The 22717-nt window shown below is 34.5% G+C and overlaps 1 protein-coding gene across 1 annotated transcript in view; it reads right to left on the bottom strand.

Annotated features, from left to right (window-relative positions):
* Positions 1–22717, bottom strand: part of LOC131039364 (uncharacterized) — a 116467-nt gene that overhangs the window by 53307 nt on the left and 40443 nt on the right. Inside the window, exon 4 of the mRNA XM_057972082.2 lies at positions 21956–22107. Within this exon, the coding sequence (XP_057828065.2) occupies positions 21956–22107 (152 nt within the window). The remainder of the gene's footprint in view (positions 1–21955; positions 22108–22717) is intronic.

Below are 22717 nucleotides of genomic sequence, written 5' to 3'. Positions count from 1 at the left end.
AGGTTCAATTTCCTCCTGGCCTGGCGCCATCTCGTTCCGTTTCCCGTCAGCTGTTCTCTTCGTAGCGTTGCAGGATTTGTTGTCGTCGCTCTTCCTGGGCAATCTCCTCCAAGCGGGCTTGTTGTGCTAGCGATGCTTGTGCAAGCAACCGGGGGAGGTGGTTCATCAACCGGTTTACTATCGGGCTAACCTCCAGCGCTGTCCACACGGCACTTGGTGGGATTTCTGCCTCCGCCGCCTCTCGTCGGACGTAGGTCTAAATGGCTACCTGGAGCAAAATTGAAAATTCTCGCGTTGTCGTGTCTTCCCCTGTGTAAAGTTTTGTTCGGGCGTCGTCGACCTCTGGGTTTATTTCACCAACGGGTAGGCCCATTGTGTCTGTGCGCCATCCGTGTCTTCCGTTCCCGAGTACGTCTAGGCAGCAGCGCCAAATGTTTGCCCTCTCGGGTAAACGGTTAAATGCAGAACGGTTAAATGCACAGAACATAATGGAAATATATTAAATAACCAGCCTCTATATTAATTCCACAGTCCATGTACAATAAGTGCTTATAACATTACATCTGACACGACTAACATGATCATACTTCGAAGAAAAGGTACACAATATATAATACCCGAAGGGGTGCAACACAACCGTCGCGACTCCAACTACCTACCCGTCGGCTAACTAACTGACCGCCGTAACTCATTATTACCGACGACAACATAAACATAATATAACAACATAACATAATGATTATTCCCGAAAACACAATTCTCAAGGAGGATCTCTCCAGAGTTTTGAGCTTCATACGCATAGATGAAAATTTCCTGACACAAGCAACTGGCTGGGAAGACACTCTCGCCACCTGTACTGATGATGTGGATATGGTCGACGTCCAAATTAGCAACTTGCCAAGTGTCACCATAGAGGAGGTGTGACTTCTTGTGTCCAGGTACATCGAATCTACAAAGAAGGAAACTGGACACTCACCTCAGTGAGAATAGCAGCTGCGCCACTTGTCTCCTTCTTGTTCATTTTAACTGTTAGAGTTTGGGGAAACCTTAAATAGGGTTTTGAACTTTTAATCTGAGCCCTTGATCATTGTTCGATCTCAATCATTCAAATTTTTTGGACTCCTATATAAGGTTGCCTCCTCTCATTTGGAGAGTGTGAGGTTTTTGAAATATTGTTGCATGAAGGTCATTTCCAGTTAATATATTACATGTGTGTTTTCTGTTAAGGCTTTGTAATCCCTATTGTTTGAGTGATTAAGCAAAGTTTTCAATTTCTTCAACACATTAGTTAGAATTTATTTCATGTTATTAGATTGAATGAAAGATCTGATAACTATTGGTTTATGGTGTATCTTCGCTCATACTTTTGGTGAATGGATGATTTCCATTTACTGCGCAAAGTTAGTCTGAGCTTTTCATTTTGTGTATGCTTAAACTTCCGATTATAAGCACATCCCTTGAAGATTGCATCCACTTTGTGTAGTTGTCCTATGTGAGGCGAAGCAAAGTGTGGTTATTGAGTTCACCGAATCAATACCCTCTGGAATTCATAGGATTAGAGTAGAATTCTCAACCCTTATCTCTTTTACCTTTTTTTTGAAGTCTTAAATCTCGAAAATCCCAAAAGACAGAGAGAGCTTTAATTGACAAATCCATCTAAATCCCAAAGTTATTGACAATTCGTTCCAACGTAAGTCCCTTTGTGAATTACCAGCAAATCACAACGCCCATTGAGCTTATCCACACGTCAAGACCTGACAAAAGAAACCTTGGAATAGCAATATGATCTTCTAGCAATCTTAGCATACGCAGTGATTTTTCAAGAGGATAAATTATCTTTGGGTATTTTATTCTAATGTTTGGTAGATGATAAAACAAACACCAACAGAAGGGAGGGGCAAAATGACATCTCGAGAGTTTTGCAAAGGCATTCGAGTTATTCTGCAATGGACACTCCCATTAGACTAGTTTGTGCTCAAAAGGCAAATGGACCTCCCTTAGTGATATTAAGACCATAGGTTGAAGATGAGATTTAAATAACACCATGGTCTCATTTTCATGTCGATTAAATGGGTGCTTGGAAATGACTTTTTGGTGGGAGACAACTGTCACAGGATAAATACCAACATCTCTTCTCATTTCGTAGCCTCTCTGCTAGAAATTTTGGAGATCTTGCTCTAACCAAAACACAAAGAAATCAAACAGCAATGTCATTATGCCATATCCTAGTTTTTTCTACTAATTTCATTAACTGCATGTTGATGTAGTTCACATGCACACCAAAGTTGGGGCAGAATGTAAGGGATAGAAGTGCCCTACTTTGTCCTTTTACCCTTTCTTTTACACTTGTTTTAACCCTTTCATAAACAAATTGTTCTTATGCTCAATTTGCCCTGTTTTATGTGTATGCTGACCCCAATCCTAAGCCTGGCCTCTAGTGTGCTTATTTCATCACTATAGAACAGCATCAATCCATCTCTATAGGTTTCTATTGTCCTATACTGGAATGTTGATGCAAATCTATCCCTAGACAAGACCGCACTTGTGGCCTAGTCCTCCCAGTTCAAATCTCACTTCATGCTTTCCCAAGCCAACCTTTCCGAATAATCTGACTATTACCCATCAGCTTGCACACCAAAATACTTTATTGAGTGCCTCAGGTCTTGTATTTGGGGACAGCCCTAGGTTATTAGCATTAATCGAACCATATCCAAGATTCTTCTACCATATCATTACAAAAGCATTGCCATAGCTTGCATCAGCAGATACCACACTATCATTGTATCATTTTAGCAATTTGCATCTTTGCATGGTGTGTCTTCCAACCTTGTTCTTCAGCAACAAGTACTGACTATTTATCAAGGAAGTTTTTCATTTCCCTCTGAACACCAGCAGTCTCCCCGAGGTGATTCTCAGCACCACCTGACTCCAGACATAGGAAAAATACAGAGGCAAACAGGTTTTGCAGATTTGCAAGAGCAGAGAGCATTTCTATGCCACCAGCACTAAACCATTCCAAGAGGACCAAACCAAGGTCGTGGCCCTGTCCAGAAGCAGAGCTGACTTTTAGTGCAGGTCTGTGACAGTCAAGATAGTGCTTATTCAATATTAGATTCAGATTTCGATCATCAACTGGATTCTACTACTTATCATCCTTCCTGGGCTACCGAAAATCAACAGAAAAGTTCAAAAGAGCTAAGCTATCATAAATGTCTAAACCTCTCAATTTCATTTATATTTACATTTTTAGCTCTTCCAGTTAGTCCTAATTGTATTGTATTATTCTACATCAGTTTATAGACTTAAACAACCATAGGGTATCATTTTATTTCCTTTCAAATAGTTATTGCTGAATTTAAAATTTTGCTGCATCCTATACAAAATTCTCCCCAACTCCTACTCCACTGATGCACAAAAATGGGTAAATAACCAAAAGAAATTGTGCAATTGATTAACCATAGAATAAACAAATCATCTTCCAACCCAAGCAAGAGATGAAGATTCAATGCAAGAATGCACAAAAGACCTGTTTTTAATTAAGGTAAACTATACAAAATAAGGTATAATATTTGATGGGCTGTGTAAAAGCAGTCAAACATGGAAAACTGACAGATTATATTTTGCTTGTAGGTGAACCTAACTCCAATGTTGATGACAAAATTAGAAAACATATTCTTCAATAGTGGCACATAAAAAAATTTGCTGCATCAGCTGTCACAACCACCCCAAATATGTGTCACAACCCTCCTTTATCACTTTTTGATTTGATACAATTCTATTATATTTTTTTGGTTGAGCTATTGAAAATAATTGAATGAATATTATAAAAGAATAAATAATGGACCCACATACACACTTGGAGAATATAATTTAAATAGGCATTATTTATTTATTCTTTTTCTCGTTCCCAATTATGGCACATGTTGTAGGAGAAATTAGAAGCTACTAGAGGAATCTTCAATACCTTGCATGTAACTCCCCCACTAGGATATCAATCAATTTTGCATGGGTCCAATATTGGAAAAGAATCTCATTCTTAATTAATTTCTCTAGATAGTGGAATTAAGGGATTTTTCCTATATATTGTATGCAAGTATTCAAAAGAGGGAGTTGGATATTCTTTGAAGAAAGTTTTCTTAAGTAGTTTGTTTTTAGTAGTCATATTTTTCATTTTTGGAAAATAGTTAAGTTTGTTTTGAAGAATTTTTCCAAGCTTGCAAGGAAGGATCAAGGAAGGCTAGGCTTGAAGATTTGGAGAGGATTCAACATCAAAAGGCTTCTCCAAGTTCCCTCTCTTTTTGTATTTGATATTTCTTTATGTAAATTTTTATATTTTTAAAGGAAATATCTCCTCCTAGATTCTTTAGTTGAATATAGCTTTCTGAAAGAAATCATTTCTTAAATTGTTAGATAGAAAGGAAATCTATTTTTCATTAAAGAAATGCATTGACAAAAATTTCTTTCTTTTTAAAAATACAAATGCAGATTTCTCTTTCATTTGTTAATCTATTATTTAATCTATTTAAAAGGAAGAAATCAGATTCTGCTTTTTCTGTTGTTTTTTTTTTAAATCTACAGAAGATCTTGAATCAAAAAAAAAAAGAGGAAAATAAATCATGTTTTTTTTCAACGTCTCTATTCTTTTTGAAAAACTTAAATTCTTTTATCTCTGTAAATAATCCTTTTCTTTCTATGCTTATAATCATTGTATTAAGAAATCTCGCTATGTGATATAATATTTCAAGTAGGAATTCTTCTCAGATTTATTGTATAAAATCCCTGTGGAAATATTATCTTGTTATTTATTTATTTTCAGAAATCTCTCTCTGTGAACATCAATTTCCTGGAAATCTCATCAAAAAATTTATTATCTCAACATAAGACAGAATTGTTGAATATGATCTCTGTGAAAATCATATCTCTCTGTGTTTGTAGTTTGATCACCTGTGGATTGAAGCTATTTTTCTTTTATTATTTTTCCTTTAATAAATCCCTTCTCCTCTTTGAATATAGATTTGATTAAATCTTAAACCCTTATCTCTCCCCTTTGTGATCAGCTTTATCTCTCCCCTCTGATCAATCTTATGAGAGGATTTCATTTGTATTCAATGTGTAAATTATTTCCCTATTAAACTAACTCATGAATGATCTATAAATTTTATTCTATTATCATTATTATCTGTATTATTATTCTTATTCTCCTGGAAAAGTTAATGAGTCCGTTTTCATATATTATAAATAATTATAAATAAATATATATTTATTTGCATTTTTTGTTTCAATGAATCGGCGTTACAAAAATTATATTAACATTACAAATAAAACACCGTACGAAATTTAATATAGGACGTTACAAAATTTTAATGGAATGGGCGTTCAATAGTTAGTGGAACGTGAGGCAGGCACGTGGGGCCCCACCGACCCCACTCCCTGCGGCCTCTGCTAGCACAAGGGGTATGGGATGGGCGGGGGCCCACCTTCCCATTCCCTCTCCCCTTGTTTAAACCCCCACCTTCGCCGCCTCATGCATCCGTTTTTCAAATAAATGGAAGAGACTTAAATGTCTAGTTAATATCGTATAAGTCGATGGGTAGTTTATTCATTTTTTTTATTTTAATTGCAAAATGGAAATTTTTAATTTAAATTTTAGTTTAGTAATGATAAACTTGGATAAACTTATAAGTAAACTTTGAGTCATTGTTAACTACTACTTTCAAATAAATCTTTAGTAAAAATTTATAATTGTAATTTTAATTAAAATTAATAATTGAAATCTTTCAATCCATTTGGAATTTATTGGGACACTTAGTTGGCATCTTAGATTCATTAAAAATAATTAATTTATATGATTTGATCCAAAATTTGTTTAACGTCTAAACTAATTTTGCTTATTTCGAACTAGTGACTCTATTTCTAAATAATCTCATAATAGGAATGAATATCGCTTAATCTTGCATGTAAATTTCACTATAATTGCATCATGCGAATTTCTTTTACCTTATTAGTATTTATTGATTAGCCAGTTACACTTTCTTCATCTTCATGCAAAATACACATTTATTGGTATTGCATAAGAAACAAATTTATTATTAGTATGTGAATTTCATAATTGTCAGTATTGTGCAAGTTATATTTCGAGTTGGATTATTAATAATTTAGTTGTAAAAGGAAGATGATATTTTTCCAAGTGAATTATCAATCCCATAGAAGTAGTTATTTCAATTGATTAAACTTTGCAATGTCTATTTATGCATTCATTTCATAAATTGTTTCAAGCACGATGCTAGTTAAAAGTTTTCATAGTTTCTTAGTTAGAAAACTAAACAAAGGAAGTCGGAAAACCAAAACCTAGCAGAATTCGGTATTTACGGTGCCTCTCGATCACGCTTACGGGTAATGTCGTCGTGTTGAACTACTGCACTTAACGCCTAATAAAGTTGCATCAACAACGTCTATGGCATCGTCCCTATAAATCGTCGAGGAGTAATAAGGGACACTTGAAAGTTAAAATCCAAGGGGCGGGTAATCCCCCTTGGATCGATAATCCTTAAATGATTTTACATCCGCTGAGTTAAACCATAGTAAACCCCCTTTAGGGTTGATTGAGTGAAATGCTTTTATGAAATTGATTTAATCTTGAAGAGTTGTTGGCGATTGACAATTGGGTCAAGGGTGACGCTCATGATAGGTATTAGGATCTAGTTGTTTTAGGCCACAAGCAATAAGCCATCTTGAGCCTTTGCTTAAGTGCTACCACCATGGGTAGCAACCGCAGAGAAACTGTATGGGACATTGACCCTAGAAAGGGTTGCATACCCACTAATCAATTTACATCAAACCATAGAGTAGAAAATAGAACTACATACTTTACGCATTGATCCCGTGCCGAAACGGGTATGTAGGCAGTCTAGGGACAAAGTTGCCCCTAGTACTCAGGCGTTCATGGATGGGGTCTAGGTTTTGGTAAGAAGAAGGATTGAGAAGAATCCTAAATTGAAGAATAAGTATAATAAAAAGGAAAAAGTAATTCAATGCATACTCGGAAGGCATCCCGTATGGATTTGCTTGACTTCCCGAGGCTTTAAGCCAAATTCCGAGGCGGAATTCAAGCTTGTATTATGTTATTTTGATTTCACCTAAGGACAGCGACCTTGGTGCACTCCTATTAGAAGAGTGTAGTACTTAGTGAGTGACTCAGGACCCGAATGGTCCCGATGAGTCTAAGTCTCTGGCTAGAGCACCTCCTATCCCAATTGGATAGATGCCTACCCCGTATGGATAGATGCCTATCCCGTATTGGATAGATGAAATCTTCTGCTCCGTATAGACAGATGCCTAACCCGTATGGTTAGATGCTCATCCCGGATGGATGAATGCCTAATCCTAATGGAGGATGCCCAGAGTATGCAATTGAATCAAACACAAATGATTAACTTAAACAAAAAAAAAGTGGTCAAATTTTGTTGGGTTAAGTAAGGTGGGTTATTACAATATGCAGGTAGTGAATCAGTATTACAAAGATAAAGTGCCATCAACAAGTCCCCTTCACATATTAAATTTGAGTTCAAGCTGTAATGCTGCTTGCATGTCATTTTGTAGGGCCTTGAACATTTCCATTTTGACAGTGGTTCCCTCAATGGTTTATAAAGTAGAAGGAAAATGCTATATCGTGTAGGTCATGCTGACCCAAGCACCAATGCAACCAGGATTTGACGTGTATGACCTATCAGAATTCAACTAAGTAATATGGCTGAGCTGCAGTTCTGATGTGTCGCAGGGTGCCACCATACAAAAAGGCAGTACCAGAATTGCAAGTAGTCAAGTTCCCTCGAGTGCCATTCTGCCAATAGGAAGCTGGAATCATGCAATGTAACATATTAAACATTTTTTATTGAATATCATGCACAGACATTTTGGAATAAGACAACGTATACTATTGACAGCAGAGAAATCCCTATTTGTCCAGTTCATTTCAAATCACTAGATGTTGCAAGTAAACAAACATAGGGGCTCATCAATCCTTTTTGTCGCTAAAAATAAAAAATGAGGTAACTGAAAAATAATTGAATAGATAATCGAATGATTATATTTACAACTATACAACGTATATATAGAGGTTTACAAGATGGTATTCTAAAAAGAATGAACCATTAAACTGAAGCTTCAACACGAAGCTAAAAAGCTAAAACACTTAAAAAGGCTAAAAAGCTAAAAACTAAAAAGCTAACTATGCTTTCTAATAAAATAAGCAATAGTTACACTAAAGGAACTAAAAAGACAACTAAGTCGACAAATAAGTCAACAACCAAGATGACCATTATAGAATAGATATAATATTATTTTAATAGTAACATTTTATCTTCTACGGCCAACTAAATAAAGATTTGGATCTCGGCCCAAGTGTTACAGTTTTCATGCTTACACCAAGATTTTCTAGCATTTCAGTATTATGGGGTAAACTATAGATATGCATAGCCTTATGTAATGCGCATTCTCCTTTACAAGTCCCACACCTAAATATGTCACTACCAAGAGGAAAAAATAAATTAATTTATCAATTCATGAATAATTGTCTTTTTCTAAGGTATGAATATACAGTACCATTAATCAATTGAATATTACTAGAACATCAGAGTATGTACCTCAATAGCATTCCTTTATTAATATATTTCTGATAGTCTACAAATATGCTTCAACCAAGCATCTAAGCCAACTGATTCAAATACTTAGCTACTTATGAGCAATAAATATTTAGCTCCTTGAGAGCAGCAACTAAGAGATTACAACTAAAAACCAAACAATGCAAGACCAAGAGTTGCTGCTTAGATTCCACATTAGATGTCACTTTGACGCTTTGAACTTGGGTCTACACAATTAGAACCCAATGCTTTAACCACTTTATCTGAAAGATGCCAACTGAGATATTGGCAAAATCTGATTTGGTTTGTCTCAACTGAATCTTTGACCAGCAATGTAATTTTTGGTTTTGATGAGGGTTTTTTGGTTTTTATGCGTTTTGAGGGTTTTTGAATGATAGATTGAGTAATGCAATTTGGAATTCTAGTTAAGAACAAATTACAACTACAGGAACTAATTTTCAGAATATCTGATTTATTAACAGCAACTAATAAATGCAATGAATAATTGAATTTCAAGACTAACATGCCAAATTGGCCTACCTGAAGTCCAACACCTTGCCTGGGGGCTTCTTTATTGACTTTATTGAATGAAGATGCTGCTACAAGAGCTTCCAAGGTGTTCCAACTGCTCCAACATGTTTTATTCTTCTAAACAATAGTTATCAAAAACAATTGAATGAATAATTGACAATTCTGAAGCCTATTCTGAAACCTTGCCAGGAGAGATCACCAATTTTGACCCTGTTTGCCCCTCTAATTCGCTGATGTAGCTCCAGTATGGTGTAATTCCTCCAAACAAACCCTTGGCTTCCTCTTATAGGCTGCTGACAATGAATTCTGAGAAATAAACCTGAGCTGAAACCCTTCTAATTATTTCTTTGGCTTCCACAGGCAAAATGAAATGGTACGGCCAAGTCTAGGGAGTACGGCTGGCCAAAGAATGCACAAATTTCATCAAATTCGATCTCCTTTCCACTCAGATCTGACAATCAAACTCCTATGATGCTGCTGTTACCCATCAAATGCCTGGTTCGAACCCTTGAGCACCAAAATATAATCTTCTATGCAAAATCGGTTGATGATTGATGAAGGGTTTTCGTCCTATCATCAAGAGATTGGAGGATTTCATCCCCAATCTTGCTCCAGCTCTCTGCAAAAATCGTTGCAGACCTGAAAAGTGTTTTTCTTCAAAATTAAACATACACCAATAATGCCCAAAATGAACGTACAAAGCCTTCTTAACTCTCCAAGCCCAAATCGAACTTCTTAGAGGCATCTTTTGAAGATTCCTTGGAATCTTCCTCTTCCATAAAGTGGCACCATCTTGAAGGGGGTCTTCATCATGAAATTATAACCACTCTTTAAGTTATTAACTCTCCTAGGGAAAAGTGCAATGTAACTTTTAATATAAAGTTACTAATTCCAAAAAGAAGTAACTTATAAAGTCACTTTTATTAACTTTATAACATAATATTATAAATTTTTATTATAAATGGCTCACCAAAGCAAAATTTGTCTAAGTATTGGTCCCCTTTGGCTGACCCATCATCTCCCAACACTGAACTTCACCTGTGGAGATGGGTGACAGGTGAATTTATGCATCTGGATAGCAACTAGAGAAGTGGGGACATTACATTATCTCAACTCCTTAGAAACAATAGCATTCTTATAAACCTGCTTATTGTTATATCTGCTAAAACAGCTACCAAGAACCTTACAACAATCTAACATTTCATCATTTTATATTTCCTAGAAGTCTTTCCTTCAAAGTTATAATATAAACCTAATCTGTGTCAATATATTAAGACAGATGCTTCAGAAGCATAATGGATGATCCATTCCAGAGTTTGATTGTAAATATATTTGTCTTGGACTATAAAAACTCCAAAGATGACCACTGCTAGACCAGAGCAAAGATGACAGCTTGGCCACAAATGTGCAGTCTACAAGCTCTATATTGCATCCATTAGCTTCCCCTTCTTATAGAAGCTCCATTAGCTATTCCAAACTAATATTGGCATGAGACAATGAGAGGATGTCCACCACCACAAAAGATTTTTCTTAATTCACCTAGGATATCTATAGCAGGCTAAAATATATCTAGTAGAGAAGTCTATAAATTCAAAATTGTAACAGCTTACAAAATGGATTTGGTATGTTGCATTCATGACTGGCCTATAGGCATTGACCATTGATTCACAGTTGAAATTTAACAGCTATGCAACATTTACTTTCCTCCCACTTTCTATTACCTCACATCTGTCAAGAATTAGCATACCGAAGTATTTGGTACAAATTCCACATGGGACTGCGCCTTATATTCGCATTTTTACAGCAAGAATAGATAACGTATAGAAAGCCACATTCACCAACTTTAATGGAACTCACAATACGAAGTTTGCAAACTCAATAAATTCAATTTTCCTAATCACACATACAAAAGATCACACAAAAAGCTTGAATAATAGTCTTAGCAACAAGTAGGCATAAAATCACTATTCTATGAAAATCGAAGTGCGTAAAGCACTTAATTATAAGTTCTTACAATGACTTTGCAAGATAAATAAATAAAAAGCAACTATAGTTCCTAAGCTAAGAACAGTTCAGTTGCAACGAAGGAAAGTTTTAACAAAATTGTCCCCTATTACATCGACTAATTAGAAATTTTTAAACAGATACTTTATAAGAACGTATATCTCTATAAAGAAGACCTTCTAGAAAGTAATCTTAAAAATAAGACGTATCTGTATAAATCTTCAAGAAGATCATCTTGAAATAGTTGTGTTCCAAAAATAGGAACAGCTAAAAAGTCGTTGTCACATCTCAATCCTATTCTTACATTTATTATTCAATGTATTTGATAAGACTATTGGACATCACTTATGTTGTCTAATTATTTGAATTTAACATGTGCATGATTGGTAAAATTAGATGATTAATTCAAATGCATGGAACTGAAATTGAAATTGAAACAATATAATCATGTTTATGAAAATGGGTTTTATTTCTCGCACGTGCTTTGGCTATGGTTTATGGGACTAACCTACTGATGCAAATGTGAGTGGAAGAGAGTGCACATACATGTCTAAGATGAGAACTTGGCTGAGGTAGAAGTGCCCTAGCCACTTGGCAAGAATTTGCATGATGGAACTACTGTACTTGCACAAACTCACGTACTACAATCATAATGCATTATGATGTATTGTTGTGCATTTTGTGATTTCATGAACGCGTAGTTTAACTTGAACTTAACGTGCAAATGATGTTTATGGATATGCAAATTCTTACATTGAGTTTGTTTTTAAATGATAGGTTAGGGAAATTAAATCACCACCTTTATTGTACGTCATTGTTTCTTCAAGATTACGTAATTGAGTTATTGAGAAAAATAAAGTCATTTGTATTGTTTCCGATGTAATTATTTACTTTTTGTAAATTAAATTATATATATGTAATAGTAAATAATTTTTAATTGGTTACAAACTTATATATATAAAATAATATGTATTGATAGCTGTAATATGATATAAATAATGCTATTTATAGCCTTATCGAATGCAAAGTGAAACTTTAGAAATAAAAAGCATATATATATATAAGCCATACGACTGTTTTGGCGGCCAATAGCATGGTAAGCTGCAGTCTTTACTCACGTGAAAGCTGATGCATTCAAAAAAGCCCGATTTAGGGCAAAAATAAAGGAAAAACAAGAGTGGTAAAAGCAATGCAACTCCCAGCCAAATAGATGCAAGCTTGGAGAGCCCAAAATAGGGCAGAAACAGTTAAATTGGTATGGATTTTCTATGCATAAAAATGAAGGCGAGGTAAGAAAGACATGGCTTCATATCTTTGATCAGAGGCAAAGAAAGGGAGAATCAACACTGGAAAAAGGGTGTGGGCAGAGAGCGGTATTGAAGCTTCTTTCTCTGCATTTCAGTCTCCACGTAGGTGTATTTATCATTATTCTCTTGCATTTTGGAATGAAATCAATGTGAAAATCAGATTGCCAGCGCTCTCCATGATGCCTTGATGGCTTGAAATGTGTTCTTTATTTTGGAAAAATACAGAGATTTATATAGCTGTTGTACGTTTCTTTTTCATAGAGATTATGGAAATTATGGCATTTCTGGAGCTTAAGTAAATTATTTTGTAAACTAAAAACATGAAAGATTTTTCTCCGAATCTTTTCTTTCTGATCTTCTATGACTGTAGTACAGAACCAGTATTGTTATGGAATTGGATTTGCTTGTAAAAAGCAGTTTTGCTTTTGATATCAGATTTGTCTATTAACCACAATGGTTAAGAAATCAGTTTTGTTTACAAAATAACTTATAAGTTGTTTTATGAGTATAAAAGCATTAAAATAGTTTTCTTTTAAAGATGGAGGCACATGCCCATAGGTATATATGTATACATATACATATATAAGCCATATGTATGCATATACATGCATACATACCTACACGTACATACTATCATTTGCCAATTACTTGTTGTTCTCTATATATCTGAAGTCTCCTTGTTTCCTGTTTCAAAAGGCATGATTATAAAGCAATTATCTATTTGTGACATATAATTTAAGAATTGTGTACCTTACAGCCATGGTTAAAAGTGGCACAACCTAATAATAGTCAGTCTAATAGCTGGCTCCTTGCAGTGAATTCAATGCAGCTCCTTCACTCCAATTACAATGGATCCTCTTAAGAAACCTGAAACCAAACCACTCGCAATTTAACAAACAATCTTGGTGAAATCCAATCTCTTCCTTCAAAACTTGTGAAATGCATTATTTTGCACCCTTGACATTGGATGAAAACCTTTTATGCAAGAAATCATCAATATTGAAGAGCCTTGGATGAAGAATTAAGGAAATGACTAAGATCCCTGAGATGAATATTGTAGAGGATGGCAAGATGAAAACAAGAGTTGATCCATGCAAACCTATGACAAAACTTGCATATGAAGAACAACCCGCCAAGAAACTTTTTTCAATGGTGTCCTTTTGTGCTTTGAAGATGAAACTCAGTTTCTTACATCCAACAACATGTTCCTTGAATCCAATATGCACTTTTTTACGTCAAAATATGTCAAAACCTCCCTCAAATGCGCATTTTTGAGTTATTTGTGCCATTTTTCATATTTTTTAGTTCGCTTAAGTGACTTGGGCACACTTCTTGGAGTCTCATACACCTTTTCTGTTACAATGGTAATTGTATAAACTGATATTTACAATAGAGACGAAAGGCTCTATTTATAACAAATTAGAAGACGATGTTTCTAAATGAAACACTCGTTAACTGAATGCAAAAATAGAAACTAACTAATAAAACTAAACTTACTAAAGATGACCATTAGAAACATTATATTATTATTTTAATATTTACGTCATTTTGAAGTTGACATTGTCACTTAAGTCCCTTTTCGTTTTAATTTAAATTAACATTGGTCTAACATATGCACTTTTTCACTTGAAAATCATTTTTTTGTTCTGATTTGAAGTTAACTTTCTATAGCCCTTCCCCTTTTAACTTTGAAGTGCCTATTTTGACCTGCTATGCACTTACTCCACTTAAAAATCACTCAAAAATGACCTTCCACCACATTAGCACACACCTAGACAACTAATCCACTTTTCTGACTTTAAAACATCAAAAGTGCCTCTCCTTTGTCTAAGCACACTCCAAAACTCTTGATGTTCCTTTTCCATCTCTTTCTCCATCAACATTAAAAAGCTGTGTGCATTGGCATGCTCCAGTGACCTGAATGTGTCATTTACATGCCTTGGAACATTTTACCCCATAGTTGGTAGACTGACTTGGCAAAAACTCGGCAGATCCAAATTTCTGACTCAACAAAGACTTGGGAAAAACTAGGCAAAAACATTGGCAACTTAAAAAATTGCTTAAATTTATTTAAAAAGACATTTTTTGCAAAATTCAACAACAAAATGCATCCAATGAGTGCATAAATGAGTACAAAAGTTTTTTCTATTAAATTTGATTCATTTAAATACAAATTGAGTAGAAAAACACATCATGTGGAATCCTAATACAATAGTTAGTTGGCAACTGTTATGAATTTATGATGATCAACTTTGAAAATCATCATCACAATTCATAAATTGCATACTACAACATTTTACATCTTCCTTTTTCTTGGTCTAGTGAAAACTGGGAGAGGTTCTAATCATTGCACTTTGTTGCAACTCCTCGCTCAGCATTGAAGGTTGTGTTTGTGACTCCAACTCGACCTCCATCATGTTGCTAGACGGCAATTACTCCTCAGCCTCATCAATGTAATCCAATGACAATCTAGTAGCTCCTTTTACTACAGCCACTTCCTCCATTGTTTGCCTCTCAAAATCAAGAATCTCATCTTCAATAAACAATGGGATCTCCTCATCTTGCCTTGTCCAATCGTTATAAGGATCAATGCCATACAAATCAATGACCTCCTCTGATTAGTCCTCTACCTTTCTTGTGCAAAGCTGAAGGTTATATTGTGTTTTACAATAATAATGGCATTTGAATCTTTGATACTAATTGTATGATTCTACATCATTGATCAATATTATTATGATAGTGATAAAGATAATTGTGTAAGTTGTCAATTCTGATCTCCACTCCCAAACCCTCTCATTGTAACCAAATTTCTTATATGACTAGAGATCCCAATAAATAGTGGGGGTTTGAGAGCGGAGACACAAATGGGATTGAGGGGCATATTTTTTTTACAAAAATGTTTTTAAAAAATAATTTGTTCTTGTTTGGCCAAGGTATCACCGAGTTACAAGCATAGACTCCCCCAAGTTTTTTGAAAAAAAAACTCACCAAAAACTCAGCAAACAAAACCCTACGATTTTTTGGGCGAGTGCTCGCCGAGTCTGCCAACTATGTAATGTGTCTTACCTTCCTCACTGGTTGACACATTAGAAAACTCCCTTTGTTGATCCCTACAAGGACACTAAATTGAAACAACGAAAGCAACATTCCTGATCAAGAGAAACAAGAACTCAACTATGGCTCAAAACACGAGGAAAATCAAGAAATTTACTCAAATCATGACTCAATATGAGAAGTTTTGTATGAGTGCAACAATGATATAGCTGAAGAAAAACAGCTTGATGGTAAGGGATGAAATGCCCCCTATTGTTAAGGCGATTGATCCAATAGATTCTGCTGGTGAGGGTCCTCGGGGCCTAAATGTTTGCTAATTTGAAACCACAGTAAGCAGATTCTGCACTCTGAAAACTAATCCTAAAGCTAGGTAGCTTAAAAAACAAAAACCTTAATCAAAAGAATAATCTCTAAATACGTGAGTCTACAAACACACTGCTGAAAATATGAATAGCAAATACACAGTATTGAACTCCCAAACCTGCAATTGTCTTCTCATTAAATCTGAAAAGTATTACCTTGCACCGGAATGAAATTTTACAAAATAGACTCCAGATTCATCTTAATAAAAATTATAATATATGTCCTTTAAATAGAAATTCACTAAGAATCTAAGAGAAACTAGATGAGATGTCAAGTAAAGCTCCAAGCAAGCTTACAGCTCCCTGGAGTGACACTCAGTTTGACTAATCATCAACTACTCTCACAATTCATTGAAATAGATGGCAGGGAAATCTCATGATAAATTGCGAGAACTCGAATCTCACCTTCACGGCCATTTTTTGTTGAAAATTACTCAATTTTAACTGCCAATTTCCTTAAATTTCACTCATAGTCGTTTATGGGCAAAATTATAAATTTTCGCAATTTCATTCGTATTTTTTACTATAACCTGCTTTGCATATTTCTGTTTCAGCAATTAGGGTTTCAGCTGTGCTATCCACAATTCTGCTATTTTGTTTTAGGGTTTTGGTGCACTGCCTGAAATTTTGCAACATTTTAAATGGTTTTTTCAATATGTTTTCAAATTTCAACTTCTGCTAAGGATTCCTGGATTTCAGAGATTGGGTAATGCAAAGTAAGAGACCCCCTTAAATCCTTCGGTTGAAATGTTTTATATGAAATTTTAGTACATTTTTTTTTTTTTGGCAAATGTTACCAAATAAAAATTGCCTTCTTTTTTTTGTTTTTTAGTTACCATATTAAAAGTAAGATGGATGGCAATGTGCATTTTGAGCCAGCCATGTAGTTATTCTGCTTGTGAGGATTCTTGGAGTGTGTTTCAACACATACACTCCAAGAAATAGAGTCATTTGACTCAAATGCAGATGAATGATTTGATTTTTTGTCTGTCAAGGAAAAAATTTCGAGGTAAGGAAAATTTACATCTCTATTTTGTAAATTATAATTATTGTTTTTTTACGAATTATTATTTTATTTTGTATAAGGTTAAAAAACTAATGCATTTGAAATGATTATATAGGGAGTGTCAAAGAGGATCAACTAATTAGCCTTCATGAGATTGATCCTAACTCGAAATGGCTCATGACTGAAGAAGAGCCACTTGATGAGGAAAACCTTGTGATCTTGAGGGATATCAATGTATTAATGAAAAGTGGCTGAATCAGATATGCATCATCAAGAACTGCAGCCTCCTAGTGGATTGTACTTCATCATGGACAAACTTATTGGCTCCGTTTGTTTGGTGTTTCTTTGTAGTTTTGTTTGGTGTTTCTTTGTAGCTTGTCATTTGTGCTTTACAGTTTCTGATTGATATTAAGGGTTCAAACTTTGAAGTGGAACTATGAAAAAACACACTATGCAGTGTGCACTATTAACAAAGTTTGTCGACTTGATGAGAATAATCTATATTCCAAAATTGAATTGATTAGGATGCCATAAAATATAAAAAAACATCAATTATTTCTCTTTTTTTTTTTGCATTTTTTCAATCACCAATATTTTCACAATATAATCCCATGAAATTGAAGATATTTTTCTCTTTTGATATATTCCTATGAAAGATATATTTGCTTTGATGGTCTGACTAATTGTCATGTCCCCCCATTTATAGTAGAAATAATTAATATAATTTTGCCAGATAAAATAATATGTTAAAAACATATTATATAACATTGATATTATTATATTATCAATTTACATTTTATATATTGAATGATGTTATTATTATATTATCAATTTACATTTTATATATTGAATGATGTTATTATATTAACAATGTATATTTTATTAAAATGGTGTAACAGTATATATATTAATAATATACATTATATTATTTACATTATCAATGCTGAATGGTATTAAAACATTTATTATATTGGTTTAACCAACTAAGTCCTATATTCACCAAAGCCCGATGACCTTTTGTGAATCGGTGGGGTGACTGATTGTTACCCACGTCAGATTTTGGAGGGCCCTTCTAGGTAAGGGTAGCGTCCCTTCATACAGGCGCTGCCAAGAGAAGCATCGTGGCCTTCCATCACGATTGATAGGGAGGTTAAATACCCCCCTCCCTGTGCCAATCAGGGATAGAAAAGAAACAAGGAATAAGAACGGGAGTATCTGCCTCAGACTGCCAGTAAGGGTAAGAAAGGAGCACAGAAAGAATCTTCAGGTCTGCCAGAACAGATAAATAGGAGCCGGCAGCAACAGGTATGTAGAAGACTAATTTTTGTTAGAATATTAAAATATAGCAGTCAGCAAATTACTATTGATTAAATCTTATTTATATATCACTAATTGTAACTGTTGTGTATAATATTAATCAAATGGAGGGTATTAATATGATATTAATTTGGGAGGCAAAATTAGATAAACAACATTAAAATGATGATAGTGTTAGACATGACGTATAAATATATATATCTGCACATTAATTCAGGAATACATAACACAATTAAATTCAGGTTGCACAAATTATTGTAATGCTGTAACTTCATATGATGTGAATAATATAAGGAATAATAAATTGATTATAATGGAATAATGCCAATAAATGGTTAATACTGATACAAAGATATTAACAGAAAACGTTGATGATAACACAAAACAAGGCACTAATGTAATATAATGAAATGTGATAATTATGTCAAATATAATTGATTATCATAATGTGATGAATTGAATAAATTAATAAATATAATAAATGATTCATTGTAAATGAGACTCTCTCTTAAGTACGCCACTCCATTGTGGATGCCTAACACCTGCCACATGGAGTCAAGAGGGGTGAAGCATCTGCTATTGGGCTTAAGAGAGAAGGTGGTTGTGATGAGGGGGAACGGTGATAGAAGTCATAGAACACCTCGCTGGGTACGCCACTCCATGATGGATGTCTAACACCTGCCATATGGAGCCAAGGGGGATATGGTATTCTGCCCTGGGGCCTAGGAGGGATGGTTTCTTGGACACCCTATCCAACAAATGGACTAAGGAAATTGATTGGTAACTGACTTACAATCTGACTTTATATAATAATCTAATTTCATCTAGGAAATATAATAATCTGATTATATCCAACAATTCTAATTCTAACGGTAATTAATATAGCAGAATTGATATCATTTAAAATAATTTCATTAGTATATGTTTCAGTTTATAGATATTATTTCATATATGTTCTCTGATTTTTTATTGCAGGAAAACAGTATACAAAGGTACTCCCATAAACTTAATTTACTTATTTTAGATTCGGGTAAATTTACAGGTATAACTAATTAGGGGACATTACAGTGGTATCAGACCATAATTCTGCTAGCTTGTTGGGCAAACCTGCTTTAACGACTACTCAGTTAGAAGTTAGAACTAATTATTCAGCCCTCTTCTTAAATAAATCTCAGGCCAACATTGCATTCTTATGAGTGTGCCTTTAACTGCTTCATGTCTAATATTTTTTAAGCATGCCTACTCCATGGGTGTTTTATATGTACACTTCCCTCATGTATATCTTGTGCTTCCGCCATGTCAATCATGTTTTTGGCATATGTGTATTACTTCATGAATGAGGTGTTTTCAGATGTCTATTCCATGAATACCTCTCTCTTGTATGCTTCATGATCGATGTGTCTTCAGCATGTCCACTGCATGAGTACCTTTCTCATATATGCTTGTACCTTATGTGTATTTATGTATTACTTCATGGTTTACATGTATGATTCATGTCTTGCATGTATTCATATGTATGATCTGTGCTTTACATAGCTCCTTCATGCCTTATGTGCATTACTTCATGCCTTGCATATATTCATGTATGCTGCTTCTTGGCTTACATGTATCCATTATTTCATGCCTTATGTGTACACTTCATGTCTTATGGTATTTATGTATACTTCATGCTACGTGTATGCTTCGTGCCTTAAGTGAATTCATGTGTATACTTCATGCGTTACGTGTATTCATGTGTACACTTCATGCTTTACATGTATTCATGCCTTATGTGTATGCTCTATGTTTTGCATGGATGCTTCTTGCCTTATGTGCTTTCATTTGTATACTTTGTACTTTACACCTTATGTGTATTCGTGTGTATGACTCATGCCTTACGTATTCATCAGTATGCTTCATACTTTGACGTATTAGATTCATGCATAAGGTGTTTTTTGTATACCTTTCTCATGTATGCTTTCCACCTCTATGGGTATTGCTTCATGCCTTGCATGTCTGATGTCTACACTCCGTACCTTATGTGTATTTATGGGTATTGCTTCATACCTTACCTATGTTTATGTTTCAAGATTTACATAGCTTCATGCCTTGTGGGCATTTATGTGTATTACTTCATACCCTATGTGGATGCTTCATGTCTTACATACTTTTTATGCTTCATGTTTCATGTCTTGCGTGTATTCATGTAATTGCTTCATGCCTTCCATGTGTTCATCCATGGATGTGCTTTGTATCTTATGCAATTGCTTCATGTATTTTCAGCATTAATGCTTTTTGTTTTGAATGAATACTCTGTATCTTACGTGTTTCAACGTGATTACTTCATGATTGTGTGTGCCTTCTTGAATATGCTCAGTTATTCCATGAGTATGCTTTATGGGTACTTGTAAATGGGCTGATTGTTGTAAATCACCCAGGGCCTTCTTTTTGTAAACATGAGTTTCATACTCCTAAATCCTAATAACATGGGAAGGACAACATAGGTATTATTGAAACACAACGATACTATGATAGCCTACAGGAAGGAAGAATGTGTAAGAGTACTATAGGAAGGAAGAATATGTAAGAGTACAACTGCTCAAACCGTGAGGTGATAATATAAGAACTTGATGAGTATAGAAATTTTGCCTATAAATGGCCATACAAGGAGAAAGGAAACATGTTGAGAATGCAGTCAGACAAAGATAATATTAGCCATGTTCAATTTATTCATGATATATTTAATACCAATCTACCAACTAAGTTTACCAATACGTCAATATCCAACCATAACAATCTATATGCATACAAACTGTATGACAAGAAGGAGTGATGCCAGACTTCCTTCATTAATTGAGATCTTATTCATTACCCACCTCTATTTGGTAACTATGATATCAGTGACATTCACGCTGTCCACTGAAATTTCTCACTGACTAATCATTTTCCAATATTAATACATACTCTAATTATGGACGTTAAGATTAAGCAAAGCTATTATTATTAACTTTTCATGTTGTCATCTAGATCAAACATCTTGCACATTCTCTAATTAATACAACCTCTACATTTTGGGAAACTTACCCCACTAATTGTTTTAACTAGGGACTTAGACATGTTCATCCAACAACTTATAAAGCAATAAATTTAGACATATTTGTATTCTTCTCATGAATAGTATGTAATGATGGCGTAAAATCATCATTTGTGGTTTCCTTAGAATAACTCCTGCAATCAGTAGTGATACTCAAAAACAGTGTTTATCATTTCACAAACTGCTTATCACACATTGTTATGTTCAAAATTTGTACCAAGCATGATTGAACATAATCATCTCAATCTGCAACGATATCAAACCTCTTTACAAATTTTATAGCATTTTATCATCTCTTGAGCAATGGTGTTAGGCTACAACTACTATACAAAACAATAAGATTCAGTGAACAAATTTCTAAGGTCCCCATTCTATAAGGCATAGTCAGCATGATCATCTCACTATTAAGGTCATGTTTCAAATCATCAAATTGCCAACCTAACCAGTTATTGCAAATACTATTGGATGGCCTTGATCCTTTTCTCTAGAAGAGAGCAAGCTTATCTTAAGTTAAATCATGCCAGTTTCCAACTATTGGTTATAACTCACATTCAAATTAAAGGTAAAAGCATATATGCCTTAATTCAAGCATATTGGAAAAAGGTAATTGGAATAAAAATCAAACAACTTGGAGGGAAAATAGAAAGGCTTCAAAACCTTACCACATGCAATGACCTTGAATGATTGGGACTTTGGTCGTTGTTAATGGAAACATGCCTTCCATGTAGAGTCACCACAAGATAGTATAAGTAGCGTACAACAGTACCCCTGAATGATGGTGGAATAGCATTTGGTAGTGCTGCACGTATCATATCTGAATGAACCACACATATATTATTTAAAATCAAAAAAGATGCAATCAAGTCATTTTTCAGTTGAAAATTTTACACATCAAAATGATAAAAAACTAAGGGAAAGAACTCCAACATACATCCAAGGTGCTATCTTTATAGATTTTGACAAACACTTTCATGTTTAGTTGTAAATCCAAGGCCTGTTAATGGAAATCTCATGGGAAATAATTTCAAGAATGCATTTACAAATTTATAGCGGCTTGGGCATAGAATAAGTCATTACATTGGTTTTTTAGCCTACCATATTTTCATTGGAGTAACTGTCTTCAGACTATCTTTGCACACAGATTAGCATCAATATTATCTTGAACCTTTATATCTGAGTATCACCAGATGCCAAACTCGCATAGCAATGCATCAAATCAACAATTTTTAACAGTGGTTTAAATAAATCATTTTTTCTTAGGCTTTACTTTGCAGTGACCTTTACAAAAGCTTAAGAATAAGATCAATTTGAACACAGAATGTAATACAGTGTATCTTTAGAACCAACCAGCAACTTCTCAACAGATTATCATGCATGTATTCAAAACCTTAAGCACAAAACAAAGTCACCAAGGTTTACTGATC

This window comes from Cryptomeria japonica, chromosome 10, assembly GCF_030272615.1.
Source record: "Cryptomeria japonica chromosome 10, Sugi_1.0, whole genome shotgun sequence".
Lineage (NCBI taxonomy): Eukaryota > Viridiplantae > Streptophyta > Pinopsida > Cupressales > Cupressaceae > Cryptomeria > Cryptomeria japonica.
Note: the sequence above shows the minus strand (reverse complement) of the source record. Positions and strands in the feature narration are given on the sequence as shown.